This window comes from Rattus rattus, chromosome 2 (assembly GCF_011064425.1).
Source record: "Rattus rattus isolate New Zealand chromosome 2, Rrattus_CSIRO_v1, whole genome shotgun sequence".
NCBI classification, from domain to species: domain Eukaryota; kingdom Metazoa; phylum Chordata; class Mammalia; order Rodentia; family Muridae; genus Rattus; species Rattus rattus.
Genome location: NC_046155.1, coordinates 151,426,159 through 151,447,694, shown reverse-complemented (window position 1 = coordinate 151,447,694; position 21,536 = coordinate 151,426,159). Strand labels below are relative to the sequence as shown.

The 21,536-nt window shown below is 40.2% G+C and overlaps 1 protein-coding gene across 1 annotated transcript; it reads left to right on the top strand.

The window, feature by feature from the left end:
• Window positions 1–8,174: 8,174 nt before the first annotated feature.
• LOC116893305 (prostatic steroid-binding protein C1-like) lies at window positions 8,175–21,140 on the top strand. The gene is made up of 4 exons (XM_032895131.1): window positions 8,175–8,181; window positions 16,733–16,798; window positions 19,692–19,882; window positions 21,066–21,140. The coding sequence occupies exons 1-4, from the start codon at window positions 8,175–8,177 to the stop codon at window positions 21,138–21,140; spliced, it is 339 nt and encodes a 112-aa protein (XP_032751022.1).
• Window positions 21,141–21,536: the final 396 nt, after the last annotated feature.

The window sequence follows — 21,536 nt, the reverse complement described above, 5'->3', positions numbered from 1 at the left end:
ACAATTACTCTGATTCCTAAACCACACAAGGATCCTACCAAAAAAGAGAACTTCAGACCAATGTCGCTTATGAACATCAGTGCAAAAATACTCAATAAAATTATCACAAACCAGGGTTGGGGATTTAGCTCAGTGGTAGAGCACTTGCCTAGCAAGCATAAGGCCCTGGGTTCGGTCCCCAGCTCCGAAAAAAAGAAAAAAGAAAAAAAATTATCACAAACCAAATCCAAGAACACATCAAAACCATCATTCATCACAATCAAGTAGACTTCATCCCAGGGAAACAAGGTTAATTCAATATATGAAAATCCATTAACATAATTCACCACATAAACAAACTCAAAGGAAGAAATAATATGATCATCTCCTTAGATGCAGAGAAAGCATTTGACAAAATACAACACCCCTTCATGTTAAAAGTATTGGAGAGATCAGAAATTCAAGGCCCATACCTAAACATAATAAGAGTAATTTACTGCAAACCAACAGCTAATATCAAATTAATTGGAAAGATAATTGAATCAATCCTACTAAAATCTTGGGCAAGACAAAGATGCCCATTCTCCCCATTTTTATTCAATATAGCACTTGAAATGCTAGCTAGAACTATAAGACAACAAAAATGGGATACAAAATGGCAAAGAAGAATTAAAGGTATCACTATTTGCAGATGATATGATAGTATACATAAGCAACTCCAAAAATTCTACCAGAGGACTTCTCCGTCTGATAGACAACTTCAACAAAGTGGCCAGGTATAAAATTAACTCAAATAAATTAGTAACCTTCCTTTATATAAATGATAAATAGGATAAGAAAGAAATTAGGGAAACAACTCCCTTCACAATAGCCACAGATAATATAAAGTATCTTAGGTAACTCTAACCAAACAAGTGAATGTTCTGTGTGATAAGAACTTCAAGTCTCTCAAAAAAGAAATCAAAAATCTCAGAAAATGGAGAGATCTTCCATGTTCATGGATTGGTAGAATTAACATAGTAATAATGCCCATCCTACCCAAAGCAATCTACATATTCATTGCAATCTCTATAAAATTCCCAACACAATTCTTCATAGACATGGAAGGAGCAATTCTCAAATTCATCTGGAAAGGCAAAAAACCCAGAATAGTGAAAACAATTCTTATCAATAAAAGAAAGGCTAGGGGAATCACCATCCCTGACCTCAAACTCTACTCAGTGATAGTGATAAAAACTGCATGGTATTGGTATGGAGACAGACAGGCTGATCAATGGAATAGAATTGAAGAGCCAGAAATAAAACCACATACTTACACACACTGGATCTTTGACAAAGAAGCCCAAAATATACAATGGAAAAAAGAAAGCATCTTCAATAAATGGTGCTGGTCTAACTGGCTGTCTGTATGTAGAAAAACGAAAATAGACCCATATTTGTCACCATGCACAAAGCTCAAGTCCAAGTGGATCAAGGACCTCGACATAAAACCAGACACTTTGAATCTAATAGAAGAGAAAATGAGAAATTTTCTTGAATTCATTGGCACAGGGGTGAATTTCCTAAGCAGAACTCCCATGGCTCATGCTCTAAGATCAAGAATTAATAAATGGTTCCTCGTGAAACTGGAAAGCTTCTGTAAGGTCAAGGACATTGTCAATAAGACAAATAAGCAACCTACAGATTGGAAAAAAATCTTCACTATCCCCACATTCAATAGAGGGCTAATATCCAAAATATATAAAGCACTCAAGAAGCTAACCACCAAAGAACCAAAGAACACAATAAAAAAATTGGGAATAGAACTAAATTGAGAATTCACAAACGAGGAATCTCAAATGGCCGAGAAGCACCTAAAGAAATGTTCAAAATCCTTAGTATTCAGAGGAATGTAAATCAAAACAACCCTGACATTCCACCTTACACCAGTCAGAATGGCTAAGATCAAAACCTTACATGACAACACATGTTGGTGAGGATATAGAGAAGGAGGAACACTCCTCCACTGCTGGTGGCATTGCAAACTGGAACAACCACTCTGGAAATCAATTTGGAGGTTCCTCTGAAAATTGGAAATAGACTTACCTAAAGACCCAACAATACCACTTTTGAGAATATACCCAAAAGATGCCCCACCATGCTACAGGGACACATGTTCCACTGTGTTCATAGCGGCCTTATTTGTGATAGCCAGAAGCTGGAAACAATTCAGATGTCCCATCACAGAAGAATGGATACAAAAAATGTAATTCATTTACACAAAGGAATACTACTCAGCTATTAAGAACGAGGACATCTTGAGTTTTGCAGGCAAATGGATGGAAGTAGAAAATATCATCCTGAGTGAGGTAACTCAGACCCAAAAGGACATGCATGGTATATACTCACTAATAAGTGGATATTAGCCAAAAAATGTACAGAATACTCAAGATGCAGTCCATAGAACTCAAAAAAGTCAACAAGCTGAAGGGCCCAAGTGATGATGCCTCAGTTCCACTTGGGAGGGAGAAGAAAGCAACCCAAAGGAGGGACAGAAGAGGGAAAGAGAATGGTGGTAAGGGGAGAGGGGAACATGATCTGGTATTGGGTGGGGGGAAAGGACTGAAGCCCTGAGAGCCAGCAGAAAGAATGGAAACAGGCAACCCCAGGAGTAAGGAGGTTGGGAAGATGCTCTATGATGTACCAGAGACTTCAGAAATGAGAGACCCTCTGGACTCAAAGCCAGAGACCGTAGATGAAATGCCTTACAGTGGGGAGAGGGAACTTAATGAACCCACCTACAGCAGAAGGACAGGGCATCTGTATGTGTATATATATATGGGCTAGATCCCCAGGTGGGAGAGGCTTTGAATGGCCATTCCTTCAGTCTGCTCCAAACTTTGTTTCTATATGCCATCCTATGAATATTTTTGTTCCCCCTTTTAAGGAAGACTGAAGTATCTGCTCTTTGGTCATCCTTCTTCTTGAGCTTCATGTGGTCTGTGAATTGTATCATGGGTTATTCAAGGTTTTGGGATAATATCCACTTAGTGAGTGCATATCATGGGTAGTTTTGTGTGTGTGTGTGTGTGTGATTGGGTTACCTCACTCAGGATATTTTCTAATTCCGTCCATTTGCCTATGATTTTCATGAAGTCATTGTTTTTGATAGCTGAGTAGTATTCCATTGTGTGTAGATGTACCACATTTTCTGTATCCAAAAACTAGACAATATTGATGAAGCCAAGAAATGCATGCTGACAGGAACCTGATATAGTCATCTCTTGAGAGGCTCAGCCAGAAGATGATAATGGTTTACGCTCTAAGATCAAGAATCAACAAATTAGACCTCATAAACCTGCAAAGCTTCTGTAAGGCAAAAGACACTATCATTAGGACAAAACAGCAACCAACAGATTGGGAAAAGATCTTTACCAATTGTACATATAATAGAGGGCTAATGTCCAAAATATACAAAGAACTCAAGACGTTAGACTCCAGAGAGCCAAATAACTCTATTAAAAATGGGGTACAGAACTAAACAAAATATTCTCAGCTGAAGAATATTGAATGGCCGAAAAGCACCTAAAGAAATGTACAACATTCTTAGTCATCAGGAAAATGCAAATAAAAATAACCCTGAGATTCCACCTCATACCAGTCACAATGGCTAAGATAAAAAACTCAGGTGACAGCAGATGCTGGCGAGGATGTGGAGAAAGAGGAACACTCCTCCATTGTCAGTGGGATTGCAAACTGGTACAACCACTCTGGAAATCGGTCTGGAGATCCCTCAGAAAATTGGACATTGCATTACCTGAGGACCCAGCTATTCCTCTCCTGGGCATATGCCCAAAAGATGCTCCAACATATAAAAAAGACACGTGCTCCACTATGTTCATCGCAGCCTTATTCATAATAGCCAGAAGCTGGAAAGAACCCAGATGCCTTTCAACAGAGGAATGGATTCAAAAAAATGTGGTACATCTACACAATGGAGTACTACTCAGCAGTCAAAAACAATGACTTCATGAAATTCATAGGAAATGGATGAAACTGGAAAATATCATCCTGAGTGAGGTAACCCAATCACAGAAAAACACACATGGTATGCACTCATTGGTAAGTGGATAATAGCCCAAAGTCTCGAATTACCCTAGATGCACAGAACACATGAAACTTAAGAAGGATGACCAAAATGCGAATGCTTGACTCCTTCTTTAAACAAGAATACTCTTGGCAGGGAATAGGAAGGCAAAGTTTAGAACAGAGGCAGAAGGAACACCCATTCAGACCCTGCCCCACTTGTGGCTCATACATATACAGCCACCAAACTAGATAAGATGGATGAAGCAAAGAAGTGCAGGCTGACAGGAACTGGATGTAGATCTCTCCTGAGAGACACAGCCAGAATACAGCAAATACATAGGTGAATGCCAGCAGCAAACCACTGAACTGTGAACGGGACTCCCATCGAAGGAATCAGAGAAAGGACTGAAAGAGCTTGAAGGGGCTTGAGACCCCATATGAACAACAATGCCAACCAACCAGAGCCTCCAGGGATTAAGCCACTACCCAAAGACTGTACATGGACTGACCCTGGACTCCAACCTCCTAGGTAGCAATGAATAGCCTAGTAAGAGCACCAGTGGAAGGGGAAGCCATTGGTCCTGCCAAGACTGAACCCACAGTGAACGTGATTGTTGGGGGGAGGGTGGTAATGGAGGGAGGATGGGGAGGGGAACACCCATAGAGAATGGGAGGGGGAGGGATGATGGGGATGTTGGCCTGGAAACCGGGAAAAGGAATAACAATCGAAATGTAAATAAGAAATACCCAAGTTAATAAAGATGAAAAAATAAATAAATTAATTAATTAATTAATTAATTAAAAAAAGAAAGCATCATCCTGAGTGAGGTAACCCAATCACAGAAATGCACACTTGGTATGCACTCATTGATAAGTGGATATTAGCCCAAAAGCTCAAATTACCGAAGATACAATCCCCAGACCACAGGAAGCTCAAGAAGAAGGATGACCAAAATGCAGATGCTCCCACTCCTTCTTAAAAGGGAAAAAAATATCCATAGCAGGGGATATGGAAGCAAAGTTTAGAGCAGCAACGGAAGGAATGGCCATTCAGAGCCTGCCCCACATGTGGCCCATATATATATATATAGCCACCAAAACTAGATAAGATTGATGAAACTAAGAAGTGCATGCTGACTGGAGCCGGATATAGATGTCTCCTGAGGAACACATCCAGAGCATGTCCAATGCAGAGATCAATGCTAGCAGCAAAGTACTGAACTGAGAACAGGACCCCCTTTGCAGGGATTTAGAGGAAGGGTTTAAAGAGCTGAAGGGGCTTGCAACCCCATAAGGACAACAATGCCAACCAACCAGAGCTACCAGGGACTAAACCACCACCCAAAGAGTGGACATACCCATGGCTCCAGCTGCGTATGTAGCAGAGGATGGCCTTGTTGGGCACTAATGGGAGGAGAATTCCTTGGTCCTGCCAAGGCTGAATCCTTCCACCCACCCCCAGTGTTGGGGAATGTCAGGGCGGAGGGGCGGGAAGAGGTGGATGGTTGGGTGGGCAAACACTCTCATAGAAGAATGTGGAGGAGGATGGGATAGGGGGTTTATGGAATGGAAACTGGGAAAGGGAATAACATTTGAAATGCAAATTAAAAATATAGAATAAAAAATTTAAAAAACCAAAAACCAAAAAAAGTATGATGGAAATTTTATATAACACCTGCTAAATTGCATTAACTCTTGCAAGCCTCCTTTAATTTTTACAAGCATGTACATTACATGTAGGAAAGAATAAAATTTTTTCATTCTACAGAGCACTTGGAAGAGTAAAGGAGACACAAAATAAATGACAACCCATGCAAAAGCATGAACACGAATTTTCTTAATTAAAAGAAACAACACAACCAGCCTCTGAGATGGGAGTATCGTTCCACAAAAGGCACAAAAATTGGAGGGCCAAGAGTTTTAGCTAAACATGCTTATGACACCAGTGGTAATTGTCATGACCAGGGTAAGAAGACAGGTCCCTGGATCCAGAGTGCGGACTAAACTCTTTTTTCCTCCTTGGCTTAAATCTCAGATATGTTGACATTATGGCTCAGATGGACCCTGTGGCCTTGGCTCCATTAGTATCCCTTGTGATTTCCTTGTAGATGCCCAACAGCTTTCCACATGAGGCTTTTCCATTCAGATTTCTCTCCTTCCTGCCTAGCTGTCATCACTTGGAGCAGAAACATCTTATTCCTTCCCTTTTCTACACCAAAAAATAGGTCATGTCAAGATCTTCTCTTGTCTCTTGAATTTCCAGGGTCTTCTTCACATGAATCCGTTGTTCTCTCTGAAGATCTCTAGCCAATATCTCAAAGGCCTGATAATCAAGATATGACCCATATAGTCCCATGTTTACATTATGGTGATAGAATAGATGGTTAGAGGGGTTGGGGATTTAGCTCAGTGGTAGAGCACTTGCCTAGCAAGCACAAGGTCCTGGGTTCGGTCCCCAGCTCCGAAAAAAAGAAAAGAAAAGAAAAAAAAAAGAATAGATGGTTAGTAAATAACTGTATGATTCATCATGAGTGTACAACCTAACTTTAACAAAGCTTCCACTGAACATATGATGAGGTTCATCACCATCTTCCTTTGGAAAGAGAAGTTAGGGAAAGTTGAAAACTTTAGGAGAGGCAGTTATCAGTCCAAATTCTAAAACTAAATGTCTCTGTGACTATCCGGAGTGTGACATTCCCACGGTTACTTAACAGGATGAGAATTTAGGGTCTAGTAGTCAAGTATGCATGGAAAGAGAAAGGTCATTTAGCTCCAACTATCCAGCGATCATGTAGGTTTTAACACCATTTTTTGACTCTCTTGTATTTACTACAACTGGTAATTTCAGCATCCATGTCAATGTATATTTTTATATAAATGCAAAAATAATAATAAAGAAGAGGTCATGGATTTTAGAGGCATTGGGGAGCATAGGAAAAGTTGGAGGGTGAGAAGGAGTGATGGGAATGACCTGATACAGCATTCACCTGTGCAGCTCTCAAAAATTAAATTAGAAAAAAGAGAAAACTTAAAGACACAGGTGGCAGAAGTTAAATGGACTTCTTTCTGGGCCTTCTCAACCTGTGTGTCACAGGCCCTTTGTTGAGTTGAACAACACTTTTACAGGGGTTGCATATCAAATATCCTGCAAATTAGATATTTAGATTATGACTCATAAAACCAGAAAATTATAGTTGTGAAATAGTAATGAAACAGATTTTAGTTGGGGCTTACAAGAACTTGAGGAACTTTATTAAAGGGTCATAACATTAGGAAGGTTGAGAATCAATGATTTACTGTTTGCTTTTAGCTAGTACCATGCTATTTCTACTCAGATGGTTGTATGCTCTAGCTTCAACTCGAGCACTGCATTACCTCCTGCACCGTTCTTTTTGCTAAGGGTTGCTTGAGTTATTGTGTGACTTTGTGACTCTAGTTCAAAGGTAAGATTTTTGTTGCTGTTGTTTGTGTGGCATTTTTCATTAAAATTCTGATTGCCTTTGGTAGGATGGCCATTTTAAAACACTAAAATTTCCAATCCATGAAAATTCATGGTCTTCCAATAGTCTACCTTTTGCCTTAATTTAGTTCCTTAGTGTCTTAAAGTAATTGAAGAAGTCTTTCACGTCATTAGTTAATTTTGTTTCAGAATATTCTCATAGCAGAAGGGGAGGGAGAGAGAATATAGGGCTTATGGCATTGTACTAGGGGATGAGAAACATGTGAACGTAGGTAAAGGACACTTGACTCATGAAAATGAATAGGAAGCTGATTCCTTTTCTAGTTTTAACACTCTGGAGTTGCTCCATTTTTGCTGGTGGACAAGGGTTTGAGATAATATTTTATAGAGAAAGTTTAAAATACAGTTTGAAGCTCTACAGCTTCAGAATTGCTGTTCCAACTGTATGGAAATACAGTATAAATTTTGGCCCTGTTTAATTTCTTTTTGAAAGCTGAGTAGTAATCCATTGTTTAAATTGCATAAATGTACCATATTTTCTGTATACATTCTGAGTTCTTTCTAGTTTCTGGCTATTATAAATAAGGTTGCTATGAACATAGTGGAGCATGTGTCCTTGTTATATGTTGGAGCATCTTTTGAGTATATGCCCAAGAGAGGTATAGCAATGTCGGGTACTGCAATGTCCAATTTTCTGAGGAATCTCAAGGCTCATTTCCATAGTGCTTGTACCAGCTTGCAATCCCACCAACAATGGAGGAGTGTTCCTCTTTCTCCACATTCTCACCAGCATCTGTTGTCAACTGAGTTTTTGATCTTAGCCATTCTGACCCCTCTGAGGTGGAATCTCAGGGTTGTTTTGATTTGCATTTCCTTGGTAACTAAGGATGTTGAACATTTCTTTAGGTGCTTCTCAGCCATTCAGTATTCCTCAGTTGAGAGTTCTTTGTTTAGCTCTGTATGCCATTTTAACAGGATTATTTGGCTCCCTGGAGTCCAACTTCTTGAGTTCTTTGTATATTTTGGATATTAGCCCTCTGTCAGGTGTAGGATTGGTAAAGATCTTGTTCCAATCTATTGGTTGCCATTTTGTCCTAACAACAGTGTCCTTTACCTTACAGAAGCTTTGCAGTTTTATGAGGTCCCATTTGTTGATTCTTGATCTTAGAGCATAAACCATTGGTGTTTTGTTTAGGACATTTTCCCCAGTGCCCATGTGTTTGAGACTCTTCCCCACCTTTTCTTCTATTAGTTTGAGTGTATCTGGTTTGATGTGGAGGTCCTTGATCCACTTGGACTTAAGATTTATACAGGGTGATAAGAATGGATCAATTTGCATTCTTCTACATGCTAACCTCCAGTTGAAGCAGCACCATCTCTTGAAAATGCTATCTTTTTTCCATTTGGATGGTTTTAGCTCCTTTTTCAAAGATCAAGTGACCATAGATATGTGGGTTCATTTCTGGGTCTTCAATTTTATTCCACTGATCCACCTGCCTGTTTCTGTACCAATACCATACACTTCTTATCACTATTGTTCTGTAATACTGCTTGAGGTCAGGGATGGTGATTCCCCCAGAAGTTCTTTTATTGTTGAGTATAGTTTTCGCTATCCTGGGTTTTTTGTTATTCCAAATGAATTTGCAATTTGCCTTTTCTAACTCTATGAAGAAGTGAGTTGGAATTTTTATGAGGATTGCATGGAATCTGTAGATTGCTTTTGTCAAAATGGCCATTTTTACTGTATTAATCCTGCCAATCTATGAGCGTGGGAGATCTTTCCATCTTCTGAGATCTTCTTCAATTTCTTTCTTCAGAAACTTGAAGTTCTTGTCATAAAGATCTTTCACTTGCTTGGTTAGAGTTACACCAAGGTCTTTTATATTATTTGTGACTATTGGGAAGGGTGTTATTCCCCTGATTTCTTTTTCAGCCTGTTTATCTTTTGGATAGAGGAAGACTACTGATTTATTTGAGTTAATTTTATATCCAACCACCTTGCTGAAGTTGTTTATCAGGTTTAGGAGTTCTCTGGTGGAACTTTTGGGGTCACTTAAGTATACTATCATATCATCTGCAAATAGTGATATTTTGACTTCTTCCTTTCCCATTTGAATCCCTTAGACCTCCTTTTGCTGTCTGATTGCTGTGGCTAGGATTTTGAGTACTGTATTGAGTAGGTAGGGAGAGAGTAGGTAGCCTTGTCTTGTCCCTGATTTTAGTGAGATTGCTTCAAGTTTCTCTCCATTTATTTTGATGTTGGCTACTGGTTTGTTGTATATTGCTTTTACTATGCTTAGGTATGGGCCTTGAATTCCCACTCTTTCCAAGACTTTTAACATGAAGGGGTATTGAATTTTGTCAAATGCTTTCTCAGCATCTAATGAGATGATCATGTGTTTTTTTTCTTTGAGTTTTTTACATAGTAGATTACATTGATGGATTTCCATATATTGAACCATCCCTAAATCCCTGAGATAAAGCATATTTGATTGTGATGGATGATCATTCTGACGTGTTCTTGAATTCGGTTTGTAAGAATTTAACTGAGTATTTTCACATTGATATTCATAAGGGAAATTGGTCTGACATTCTCTTTCTTTGTTGGGTCTTTGTGTGGTTTAGGTACAAGCAGAATTGTGACTTCATAGAAGGAATTGGGTAGTGTTCCTTCAGTTTCTATTTGGTGGAATAGTTTGGACAGTGTTGGTATGGTGTCTTCTATGAAGGTCTGATAGAATTCTGCTCTAAATTCATCTGGTCCTTAGCTTTTTAAGATTGGGAGACTTTTAAAAAAAATTCCACTTTATAATACATTTATTGGGAAGAAAGGAGGAGCTTTTCAAGAGCTATTTCTCTAGAAGAACAGACTTCTGTTGTAATTTCCTATTGGGCCTGCAGTATCTCCATCCTTATCTAGTCAAGCTCCCGGCTGGCTGGTCCAGTGCTACTGCTAACATCAGAGCTCTAAAAGCAGGCCTCAGGGCATCTGAGCCAGCCCTCACCATTCATTGATCTTTCACAATGATCTCTGTTTCAGCCAAATTAGAAGAGCTAAGTTTTAAAACCACAGTCCATTCCCAGCTCTTGACTGATCCCAAACCAAGTAATATCTCAGAACTATTAATGTACTGCAAGCAATATAGTTCCTCCCTTATTTCCTGCCACTAAGCATGACCTTGAACCCCTGATATGCCTGCTCTAACTCCCAAATGCTGCCATGACAACTGTCCTCATGCACCCTTCCTATCCGACTCTTCCATATTTGATCTTTAATTTGCCCGCCTTTTTATTTTTATCTGTTTCCTGTTGTATTCATTACCTCCCCATTGCTATCACAAAATACCAGCAAGAAGCAACTTCATGGAGGAAGGGCTTCTCGTAGTGTACAGTTTTCATAGTACAGTCTACTATGGTAGGAAAGACATGAGGCAGGAGGCAGGGAAGGGTACAGGAGAGGGAGCCAGCAGGACCCATTGCATCCACAGTCAGGGAGCAGAGGAAATGAACAGAACCAGACTGGGCTGTGAAATATCAAGACTCCCTTCCCAGTGACCTCCTTCCTCCAGCAAGGCTCCACGCCATCCCAAAGAACAAACACACAAGTCTGCATAGGGCAACCATGTTCAAAGCACAGCAGTTCTGATGTGTCCAAACATTTCTAGATGGATACTCCACTCTTCCAACTTTTGATACAGTCTAGTACCTGCATCTCATGTGTAAGGAACCATTAGGGCATGAATCTGAGTAGGAAACAAGAGTCCATCTCCCATCAGAGATGCTAAGGATGCTGGACCTTGTTCTCCAGGATCCCTGGTTTTATCCAACTGGAGAATCAAAGTCTGCATCCAAAGCTCATGGTACTAGAAAGAGAAAGCAAGAATTACTTGACATGTGGCTCTGCAGCTTATCCAAATACAGGTGTATATGGAGGTCTTCACTGGACTGTGTTAGTGAGAAGAATTTTCATCTGGCCCTAGTTGCTCACCTTCCTTTATTCCTTGGAAAATCTCCAAGCCTCTCAATGTCTTATCATTAAGGCCCAAATGAGCCAAACTTGGCTTCAGTTGCTGCAAATAAGATTCAGCACTGTAGGCCTGCCCTGCTATGATAAGCTAAGAAGGTCTGCACTCCCCAGAGAGTTATCCACCCATTAGCAGTTGGAACAAGACAGGATTTAAACAGCACAGAGATGCTGCTACATTGTGTCATGGGCAGTGCTCACAAGCTACATGACCCATGAGATGCAGCTGCCATGAGGCTGGTGGCTGTCCTACTTCTTCTATATGTATATCTGTCCCATTTATTCAGCAGACAATGTGGATGAGGAGAGTGTGGTCGAACAATGTGTGGTGTGTGGCTGGCAGTGTTAAGCCTGAAAATTGTCAAGGAGAAGGACCAAGTCCATGATTGTCTAGTTCAGGCAGCTTTATTTTAGAGGTGAACCCAGGACAGGACAGTCTCCCCCCAAGTCAGGATTTTAGAAAGAGAGCTCTGGATGTGAGAGAAGCAAGGTTTTTATATCTCAGGGATAGGGGGCTCTCCAAATGGGGGATCTGGCAGATAAAGTAGGCACGGTTACAGGAACAGAACATATCATTACAAATCATTGTTGTGAAATGTGGGGAGGGGTACCATGGTGGCCCTGCCCAGGAGTGCCCCTGAAAAATTATGCATGCAGCAGATATGCTATAAAGGTGGTTTATTGAGGGAAGTGAGGGGGGTCAGAGCCTGGAAAAGAGGTTGAGGAAGAGGAGTGGACATATAGACAGGCAGACAGGGGAGCATAGTCATGAGGGCAGAGAAGGGAGGGGAATGCAGAGAAGGACAGACAGGGAGAGAGAGACCTGTCTGGTAAAAAAAGGGAGAGATCTAGAGTTCTCTTTTATATGCAGCCCACACTGGTGCAAGTGGCAACTAAGGCAGGTTATGATGGTTAGCAATTGTTAGGTCTCCAAAGGCAGGCCAGCAGGATAGCCTGCAGTCTATATGCTAACAGTCATAATGGTCTGAAACAAAGGCATGATTGCCATTCCTGGAGCAGGCAGTACAGAACCATTTGCCCGTAAGGTTACAGGTTGGGTAGAATAACAGGTTTAATCATTTCAAGGTTGGGGTTTGGGGAGAAGGGAACGGAGTAGAGAGTGAGGTAGGGTGGGAATATGGGGTTGGGGACAGGGGCTGGGGACACAGGGGTTAGTGTGGCAGGATGAGAGAGGGTGTCCATGACAACCAAGGAATTGGAACTTTTGTAGGTGTCTCATGCTAGGAAAAAGGTGAATGAAGCAGATTCTGGCTGGAGGGAAAGCTTATCTCCCCTGAAAGGATGTCACACAGCTCTCAAGCTTGTTAGAGACCTTTGTAGGGGAGGAGGAGTCAGACAGTACTGAATCAGTGATGGACAAGCTCACAGTCTGAACCAAGACTGCTTAGTTATGCATACCTTTGCCCCTTCATTTAAGCCTAGATCTCATGTAGAACCCTCAAGAAAATGAACTTGGGCATCACTGGACCCCTATGTCCTTTTCCCCAGTGTAGCCACGAGAAAAAAGAGCCTTTCCCTTTTTTGGCTATTGCTTGTTGCTTTGACTGGCCATTGAGGGTGAGAGACACTTTCTAATCAGTTAGGGCTGCCAGATTGTAGGTTTGTACCTTATGTGAACTGAGAGCATTAGCTGTGCTGGTTGGTGTAGAGGTTTGGTCCGTTGTTATGTACTGTGATACTAGGTGCAGTGTCCAAGGCCTGGTTCCTCAAAAGATGAGATCATCTGCATATTGACCCAAGTGACATGATGTGACCTCGCCCTCAACTTATTTCTGATTGATGAATAAAGACGTTGATAGTCAATAACTGGGTAGAAGAGACATAGGTAGGGTTTAAGGTTCCAGAACCACATGTTGTGCTTTCATTTTCATTAAATTCTAAACAGTCTTTAATTTTTTTATTTCTTCCTTGACCAAGTTATCATTGAGTAGAGCATTGTTCAGCTTCCATGTGTATGTGGGCTTTCTGTTGTTTTTGTTGTTATTGAAGATGAGCCTTAGTCCATAGTGATCTAATAGAATGTATGGGATCATTTCAATCTTCTTGTATCTGTTCAGGCGTGTTTTGTGACCAATTATATGGTCAATTCTGGAGAGGATACCATGAGGTGTGCTGTTTTAGGATGAAATATTCTATAGATATCTGTTAATTCCATTTGGTTCATAACTTCAGTTAGTTTCTCTGTGTCTTTGTTTAGATTCTGTTTCCATGATCTGTCCGTTGATAAGAGTGGGGTGTTGAAATCTCCCACTATTATTGGATGATGCGCAATGTGTGCTTTGAGCTAATGAATGTAGGTCACCTTACATTTGTAGCATAGATATTTAGGAGTAAGAGTTAATCTTGGTCAATTTTTTCTATTGATGAATATAAAGTATCCTTCCTTATTTTTTCTGATAACTTTGGTTGACAGTTGATTTTATTTGATATTAGAATGGCTACTCCAGTTTCTTTCTTGGGAATATTTGCTTGGAAAGTTGTTTTCCAGCCTCTTACTCTGAAGTAGTGTCTGTCTTTGTCACTGAGATGTGTTTCCTGTATGGAGCAAAATGCCTTGTCCTGTTTACATATCCAGTCTATTAGTCTTTTTATTGGGGAATTGAGTCCATTGATGTTAAGAAATATTAAGAAGTATGTTTCTTGGAAATATTCAACACCATGAGTAGACACCATTTTGCAACATCAAGTAGATGGTAGGCACCCTGGTAAGCCACTTGCCTCCCAGCAACATTCCTGGGAAAGGGTAGCAAGAATATTTATTATAACAGTGCAGTCTTTGGAGGAAGGAATCAAACACTGATTGGTCAGCATGCATGGACAATACAGATGAGCCCTGGCCTGAAAATGCAAGGGTGTGGTCATCTATCCAAGGGAGGAACACATCACTTCACCCCTGCTGCCATGTCCTGTTCTACAGCTTTATATATTTATTTTTATTTTTTAGTGTTTTTTTGATTGATTGATTTGATTGATTGATTGACTGACTGAGTGAGACATGGTTTCTCTATGTGGCCCTGGCTTTTCTGGAACTCACTCTATAGACTGGCTGGTCTTGAATTCACAGAAATCTGCCTGCCTCTGTCTCCAAAATCATGGGATTAAAGGTGTACACTGTCACAACCCAGCAGCTTTTTTAAAAAAAAAAAATGTTCTTTAATCTTCAGTTAAATTTAATCCTGATATTTTATTGTTTTTATAGTTTAAGAATAGAATCAATCCTTAGTCTATAAATCAGAAAACTTGGCTCTTAGCATTTACCAATTCTACTGCTTTATGAGGTCGTTCATAAATAGGAGCCCTGCTTAGTTGATTTATAAACTGTAACTTTATTTGGTAGAATCTATAACAATATGACATCTTCAGACAGTGACAGTATTTTGTCCTCTCTCCACTATGGCTGTCTCTGAATTTTCTGGGTATGGTTGCTATGGGTAGGACACTCACATTGTGAATAAACACAGAACGTGGAAACCCTTTGCTACAAGATGTGACAAGACAGCTTTTAGCTATTCCTCATTCAGGGTGACGTTTGTCCTTGGCTTATAAGCAATCTTTTCATAATGAGGTACATTTTTGAATGCATAATTAATTTTATGTTTTTACAATAAAATTATTAGTCTGAAAAGTTATTATCACATTATTTATTTTTATTTTTGGGTGCATTTGTGGGCATGCATATATCACTGTAAACAGCTGAGGGTCAGGGACAAACAATGCATCTCAGTTCTCTCCTTTCACCATGTAGATTACAGGGATGAAAAGTCAGGTCATTTGGCTTGGTGGGAAGCAACTTTCTTCACTGAGTCATTTTGCCAGCATGTAAAATGTTCTTGCTAAGTTTTATATGCTGTCCTGTCTTCATCTAGTAAGAAGATTAAGGGGTTTTTCTTCTCCATTAAGCTGATGTCGCATATCATGTGTATTGATCTGCACATACAGACTCATTCTTACAACTCCGTCGATAATGGTGACTAACCTTCCCAATGTATTGTTGGATTTTGTTTGCTGAAAATTGATGATGATGTTTGAAAGTATGTTCACCAAGGATACTGGAGTTTTGTGGGTTTCGTGTGCGTGTGTGTGTGTGTGTGTGTGTGTGTGTGTGTGTGTGTGTGTGTGTTTGCATGTACCTTTATGTGATTTTTGATCTGAGAAATACTGGCCTCTTAGCATGTTTTAGGAACAATTCCCTAAAATGAAGCTTTGTAATAAAAGAACAATAAATAATCTTAGTTCTCTAAATGTTTAGTAGAATTCAGTAGGAAATCCATTTTGTCCTGGCCTTGTTGTCCATGGTATGGGAATTTTTGTCACATATATACCCAATAACACAATGTAATCTATTCTAGTTTTTAAAATTCCTCATGAGTCCATCTTGTAGAATATCCATGTTCAGAAATGGTCCTGCTTCTGTGTTATCACATTTCTTGATATGAAGTTGATCATAAGGCCTAGGCCAATTCTTTGCATTTTCTTCCTAGGGGATAACAGGTAATGGCTCCCTTCTTACGTCAATTTCATTCAGTTTTTGTCCATTTGTCTGTACATTAATCTAAATGTGTATTTCTCTAGTGTGTTCATAGTTTGGAAGAACTGTGTCTTTGCCTTACTTATGTTTTCTATGCTTTTTGCTCTATTTTTTTTTCATTTATGTATTCAGTATTTCTTTCCTTAAATACTTTGGAATTAATTTTGGTTTTTGCACTGAGGTTTTTTTCCTTTGGGATCTTCCTGATATTTTAAATAGTTCGATGCTGAGGGTTGGATGAGTTTTGGTAAGGTCCAAATGCAAAACTCTCATTCTCATTGTAGGTTCGGTGCCCTGGAGAATGTCACCCTGTTGTCAGAAGCCACCTTGCCTGTTGAGAAGGAGAGCACTCAAGCACGATAATCAAAAAGTTTAAAAGTAAACTGAACTATTACAGTTGCTTCCTGGTGAAGGGGAAAGGTTGCTGGAAGGAACAATGGTGTTTCCATGAGGCTATTCCTTTGGGCTCTAGCCCAACAGGATGGCAGGTGGGCAGGGGATCATCCTTAAGTGACCCAGAAGGAGGGCTTAAACCAGGCTTTGTGCCCTGCCACTTGCCTGAGGGCAGAACCATACGCCTCACTATGTATAAATATCCTCGGTCCCCATGGACTCTGATAGTCCACTTGCTCACCATTTGCTAAGTCTAAAGGCAAACTGAGCACCATGAGACTGAGCCCGTGTCTCCTGATCATTCTGGCTGTTTGTTGCTATGAAAGTGAGTATTATGATTATCCAGCCATGTCTACTGGTAAATTTGCCTCGTTGAAGAGTTGGTAAGTTTATGTGTGATAAGGTACAGGTAAGGAAAATATCAATAATCTAAACTTCCTCCCAACATCTTTTATTAACTCTCAAAAAAACCCAAAACCTTCCAGATACATTCAGCTAATTTTCAACTGTTTAGGGAACTTGACTGGGTGGGCAACCAAAAAGACCATTATGAACAAAGGTCAGGAACTATTTTCATTAGAGGTTTTCTGTTTACTGTGTTATTTTTCACTTTTTTGTGTCTTGGAAGGTGACTTGAGAGAGCTTTCTGTCCCTAACTGTCAATGTTTTCTGAATCTGTGAATAGTGCATTGAAACTACGCTCTGAGAATAAGCATGTCTGTGTTTCCTCATCAGTCTCCTGAGGGTCCTACCAACAACAGGAATAGAAATGGTGCGGTCATTACCAGTAAAATGTATATTGTTCTTAAATTAATAAAATTAACAATCCATTTGCATGCAAACAGAACATTCCTACATACTCTGTGCCTTCAAAATGAACCAAGTTTCACAGGCAGTTACTTTTTTTCCTTTCTGTATCTCTCCTGTCTGCCTAGCTACCCTTCATACTATAGCCTACAACATTTCTCTATAGTCTAATGGATTCTGCTTAAAGCTCACATCAGACCCTGTTTAGGATCTCTTAAGTATAGTATTGACATATCTCTGGGAAAACTGGGTCTGGGGGCACATTTCTGTGATCTGAGCTAGGTGATGTGAAACATGAGGAACTTGGGTCTAAGGTCAGATAAGGCCATCTATGGAGACTTGGATTTTTTATATTTTCCAGACAAATTTTTATTTATAATAAGGATTTTAGATCAACACTACTGTTCAGAAGAAAAACTACAATAGAATATTAATGGACATTTACCTGTACCTAGTTTGGTGCTGCTATCTGTAAAATGGTTTTATGTATTTTTATATAATTCTTAGTAGGAACAATGTGCTTTTTCTTTCCTCAGTTCTTGGATTCTCAGTATTTATTTTTTAAATTTTCAAAAATTTTATTTTTCTTGGATATTTTATGTATTTACATTTCAAATGTTATCTCCTTTCCTCCTCTCCATATTCCTTCTTCCCTCCCCCTGCTTCTGTGAAGATGCTCCCACTCCCACCCACCCACTCCCACCCACCCACTCCCACCTCAACACCCTAGCATTCCCCTACATTAGGGAAATGAGCCTTCACAGGACCAAGGGCTTTTTCTCCTATGATGCCATCCTCTGCTACATATGCAGCTAGAGCCAAGGGTCCTTCCATGTGTAAAAGCCTTTAGGGAAATGTGGAGTCGAGATTGGTAAAGTTGATTTCTTCAGTTCTACTCAGCACTTATAGATCTTTAGAAGCCCTAAGGTAAGTGTCAGTTTGTACTGTCAGCCTCCCTAGCAGTGAATCTCAGCATTATTGTGTAAAAGCAAAGATTTTTCCAGATTCTCAGATGTGCTCTTGTGTGCAGCAAAACTGTTGAACTGTGTTATTTTAGCTTTTTACCTTGAGCTGTATCTGATGCCCTCACATGATTCTGTCATTTTTCAAAAGACCACCTACACATAAGCAGTTTTCTTACTTTTTACTTTTCCTGTCTTGTAAAATTATAATTCTAATATTCATATAAAGTTGGATGATACAAAAATTCCTTTCTAAACTATCCAAGACTCACAAAATATGCTACAGAAGATGCAGTCAAACTTCAAACTTTAAAAAATAGATATTTATTTACTTACTATCCTGATTCAGGGCTGCCCTTCCCTGCCCACTTCTTCCTCTCAACTCACTCTACACTTATAAATTCTTCCATCCATTACTCCCCATGCTCCCCACCTTCTCCACAGAGAAGGGGGATACCCCTTCAGTATCACTCTCCCATGGGACATCCTGTCACAGCACACCTAAGCATGTCCTCTCCCACTGAGGCCCAACCAAGCAGACCAGTAAGGGGAAAGGGATCAAATGGCAGGCAACAGAGTCAGACACAGCCTGTATACCAATTGTTAAAGGACTCACACGAGGACCAAGCTGTCAATCTGCTACAAATGTGTAGGAGGCCTAGGTCCAACCTTTGAATGCTCTTTGGTTGGTGGTTCAGTGTCTGTGAGCCCTCATGGGCACAAGTTAGTTGACTCTGTAAGGTTTCTTGTGGTGTCCTTGACCTTACTGAATTCTATGCCCAACCATTCAAAAGATTCCCCAAACATTGGCTGATGTTTGGTTGTGGGTTTCAGCATTTGTTTTCATCTGCATCTCAGAAGGCAGTTATACCAGGCTCCTGTCTGCAAGCATAAAAGAGTATCATTAATAGTGTCAGGAATTGGCTCTTTTACATGATATCTATCTTAGGTTGGACCAGTCATTTGTTGCCCATTTCCTCAATCTCTTCTTTCTCTTTATTCCTGAGCATCTTATATAGGCAGGACAGGTGCTCAGTTGAAGGTTTTATGTGGAGTTGCAGATGTGACCTAAATTACAGAAACAGAGATTCCACAATACTTTTTCTTCAGTTCCTTGCTTTGTAATGTTCAGGAATTTACAGTTTTGCATCAGCAGTCACATTAGCTGGCCACTATATCTAGTTATCCTGTTAAATATGAAATCCCAAATCTGCAGGTTCATGGAAAAAATAATTAAAAATGGAAAGTAGCTGTGTGGCAGTAGCAAACTCCTTTAATCCCAGCACTCAGGCAGAAGCAGGCAGATATCTGTGAGTTCAAAGCCATCCTGGTCTACATAGTGAGTTCTAGAACAGACAGGGATACACAGAGAAATCCTGTCTGGGCAACAAAACAAAATAAGTAATTTTTATTAAATAAACTCTTTTTCTTTCTCCTTACACTTTCTAGCTAATGCTGGCAATGTCTGTGATGCTGTTTTGCGTGAAAGCGCGACCTTCATTCTAGGAAGTAAGGAAAGCCTGAGGAAGGAACTTGAGCAATATTCTGCCCCTCCCGAGGCTGTTGAAGCAAAACTGGACGTGAAGCAATGTGTAGACCAGATGAGATACGGAGACAGACTTAAAGTAGCAGGAGTACTGGTATGTTTATTTTGCTTTACATTCTCAGAAGGGCACAAATGAGGTTGACCTGACATTGGGTGGGGAACATATGGATGGGGCAAAACAGGACATCATTTATAGGTTGGCTCAGGAATCCACTGCTGATCTGAGTTCATTTGTAGACAGTGCCTGGGATAGGTGCCTTCTTCTCAAAATGTGACACTATTGTGGCCTACTAACAAGGAAAATTATGGCTCTAGAAAAGGAGGATTAAACTCTACCTCTAGACTTGCTGGGGTCTTTGCTGAAGTAATTGTTTGTATAATAAATGAATAGTCTCTCTATTGACTGCTATGGGGAATGTTGCTAAATAAAAATACCAGATAGGAAGAGCTTGAAGGGGCTCGAGACCCCATATGTACAACAATGCCAAGCAACCAGAGCTTCCAGGGACTAAGCCACTACCTAAAGACTATACATGGACTGACCCTGGACTCTGACCTCATAGGTAGCAATGAATATCCTAGTAAGAGCACCAGTGGAAGGGGAAGCCCTGGGTCCTGCTAAGACTGAACTGTTGGGGGAGGGCGGCAATGGGGGAGGGTGGGGAGGGAACACCAATAAGGAAGGGAGGGAGGAGGAATGTTTGCCGGAAACCGGGAAAGGGAATAACACTCGAAATGTATATAAGAAATACTCAAGTTAATAAAAAAAAAAAGAAAAAAAAAAAAATACCAGATAGGAAGAAGGAAGCTGGAGACAACCCCATTAGGAGAAAAGTATTGCCAGGTTGCATCTCTCAACAAAATTTTCTGGCTCTGCCAGGAGCCTGTGAACCTCCTGTTTCCAATATTTCTTACCCACTTCTGCCCTGGGTGTCTTCTGGTTTTCCCATGAAAAGGAAAATGAAGGCCACAATTCTAAATCATCAGAAGTTAAGCCAGGCAGAGATATGACCCAATGTGCTTCTTTCTGATCACAGAGAGTTCTAAAGAGCTATTGAGTTGAGACACATTGTTGAATGGACTCAGAGTTTATTCACTTGAATTTGGAGTTTCCACTAATATGCATTATTTGATGTTATTTTCCTGAACACACTTTGCATTTCCCCTCCTGTCTTTCCACAGTGTCCTCCATGGACTCTTGGTTTGTTAGCAATAATGCAGAGCTGCCTTGACCCTCTTTTTTTCACCTTTCTTCTTAGCTTTCTGTTTATTTCCAGGTACAAATTTTACTGAGATGTGGCGTGAGAGGATGGCTGGAAAAGTATTTTCCTGGTATCCCATTGGGAAACTAGATGAACTAATTTTCCCTGCTTAATGTGAAGGTTTCAATGTCTTGTACTAATAAATTACACTCCTTGCATGCAACCATCTGTCTTTTGTTATCCTCAGTATTGTGTCTTGCATGGATTGGGTTTTGATAATAAATTTGCACTTTCCCTTTTTTGATACTTATTATTTATATTTCAAATGTTATTTCCTTTCCTGGTTTCCCAGTTATAAGCCCCTTATTCCATCCCCTTCCCCTTCTTCAATAAGGGTGTTCCCCTTCCCCAACCACCCCCCCTTCCTGCCCACCCTGACATTCCCCTACACTGTGGGGTCCAGCCTTGGCAAGAAAAAGGGCTTCTCTTCCATTGGTGCCCAACAAAACCATCCTCTGCTACATATGCATCTGGAGCCATGGTTCT

Coding starts and splice junctions, on each gene's coding strand:
- LOC116893305 (XM_032895131.1), top strand. Junction 16,799..19,691: donor GGCTGTTTGTTGCTATGAAA/GTGAGTATTATG, acceptor TACACTTTCTAG/CTAATGCTGGCAATGTCTGT. Junction 19,883..21,065: donor TTAAAGTAGCAGGAGTACTG/GTATGTTTATTT, acceptor GTTTATTTCCAG/GTACAAATTTTACTGAGATG.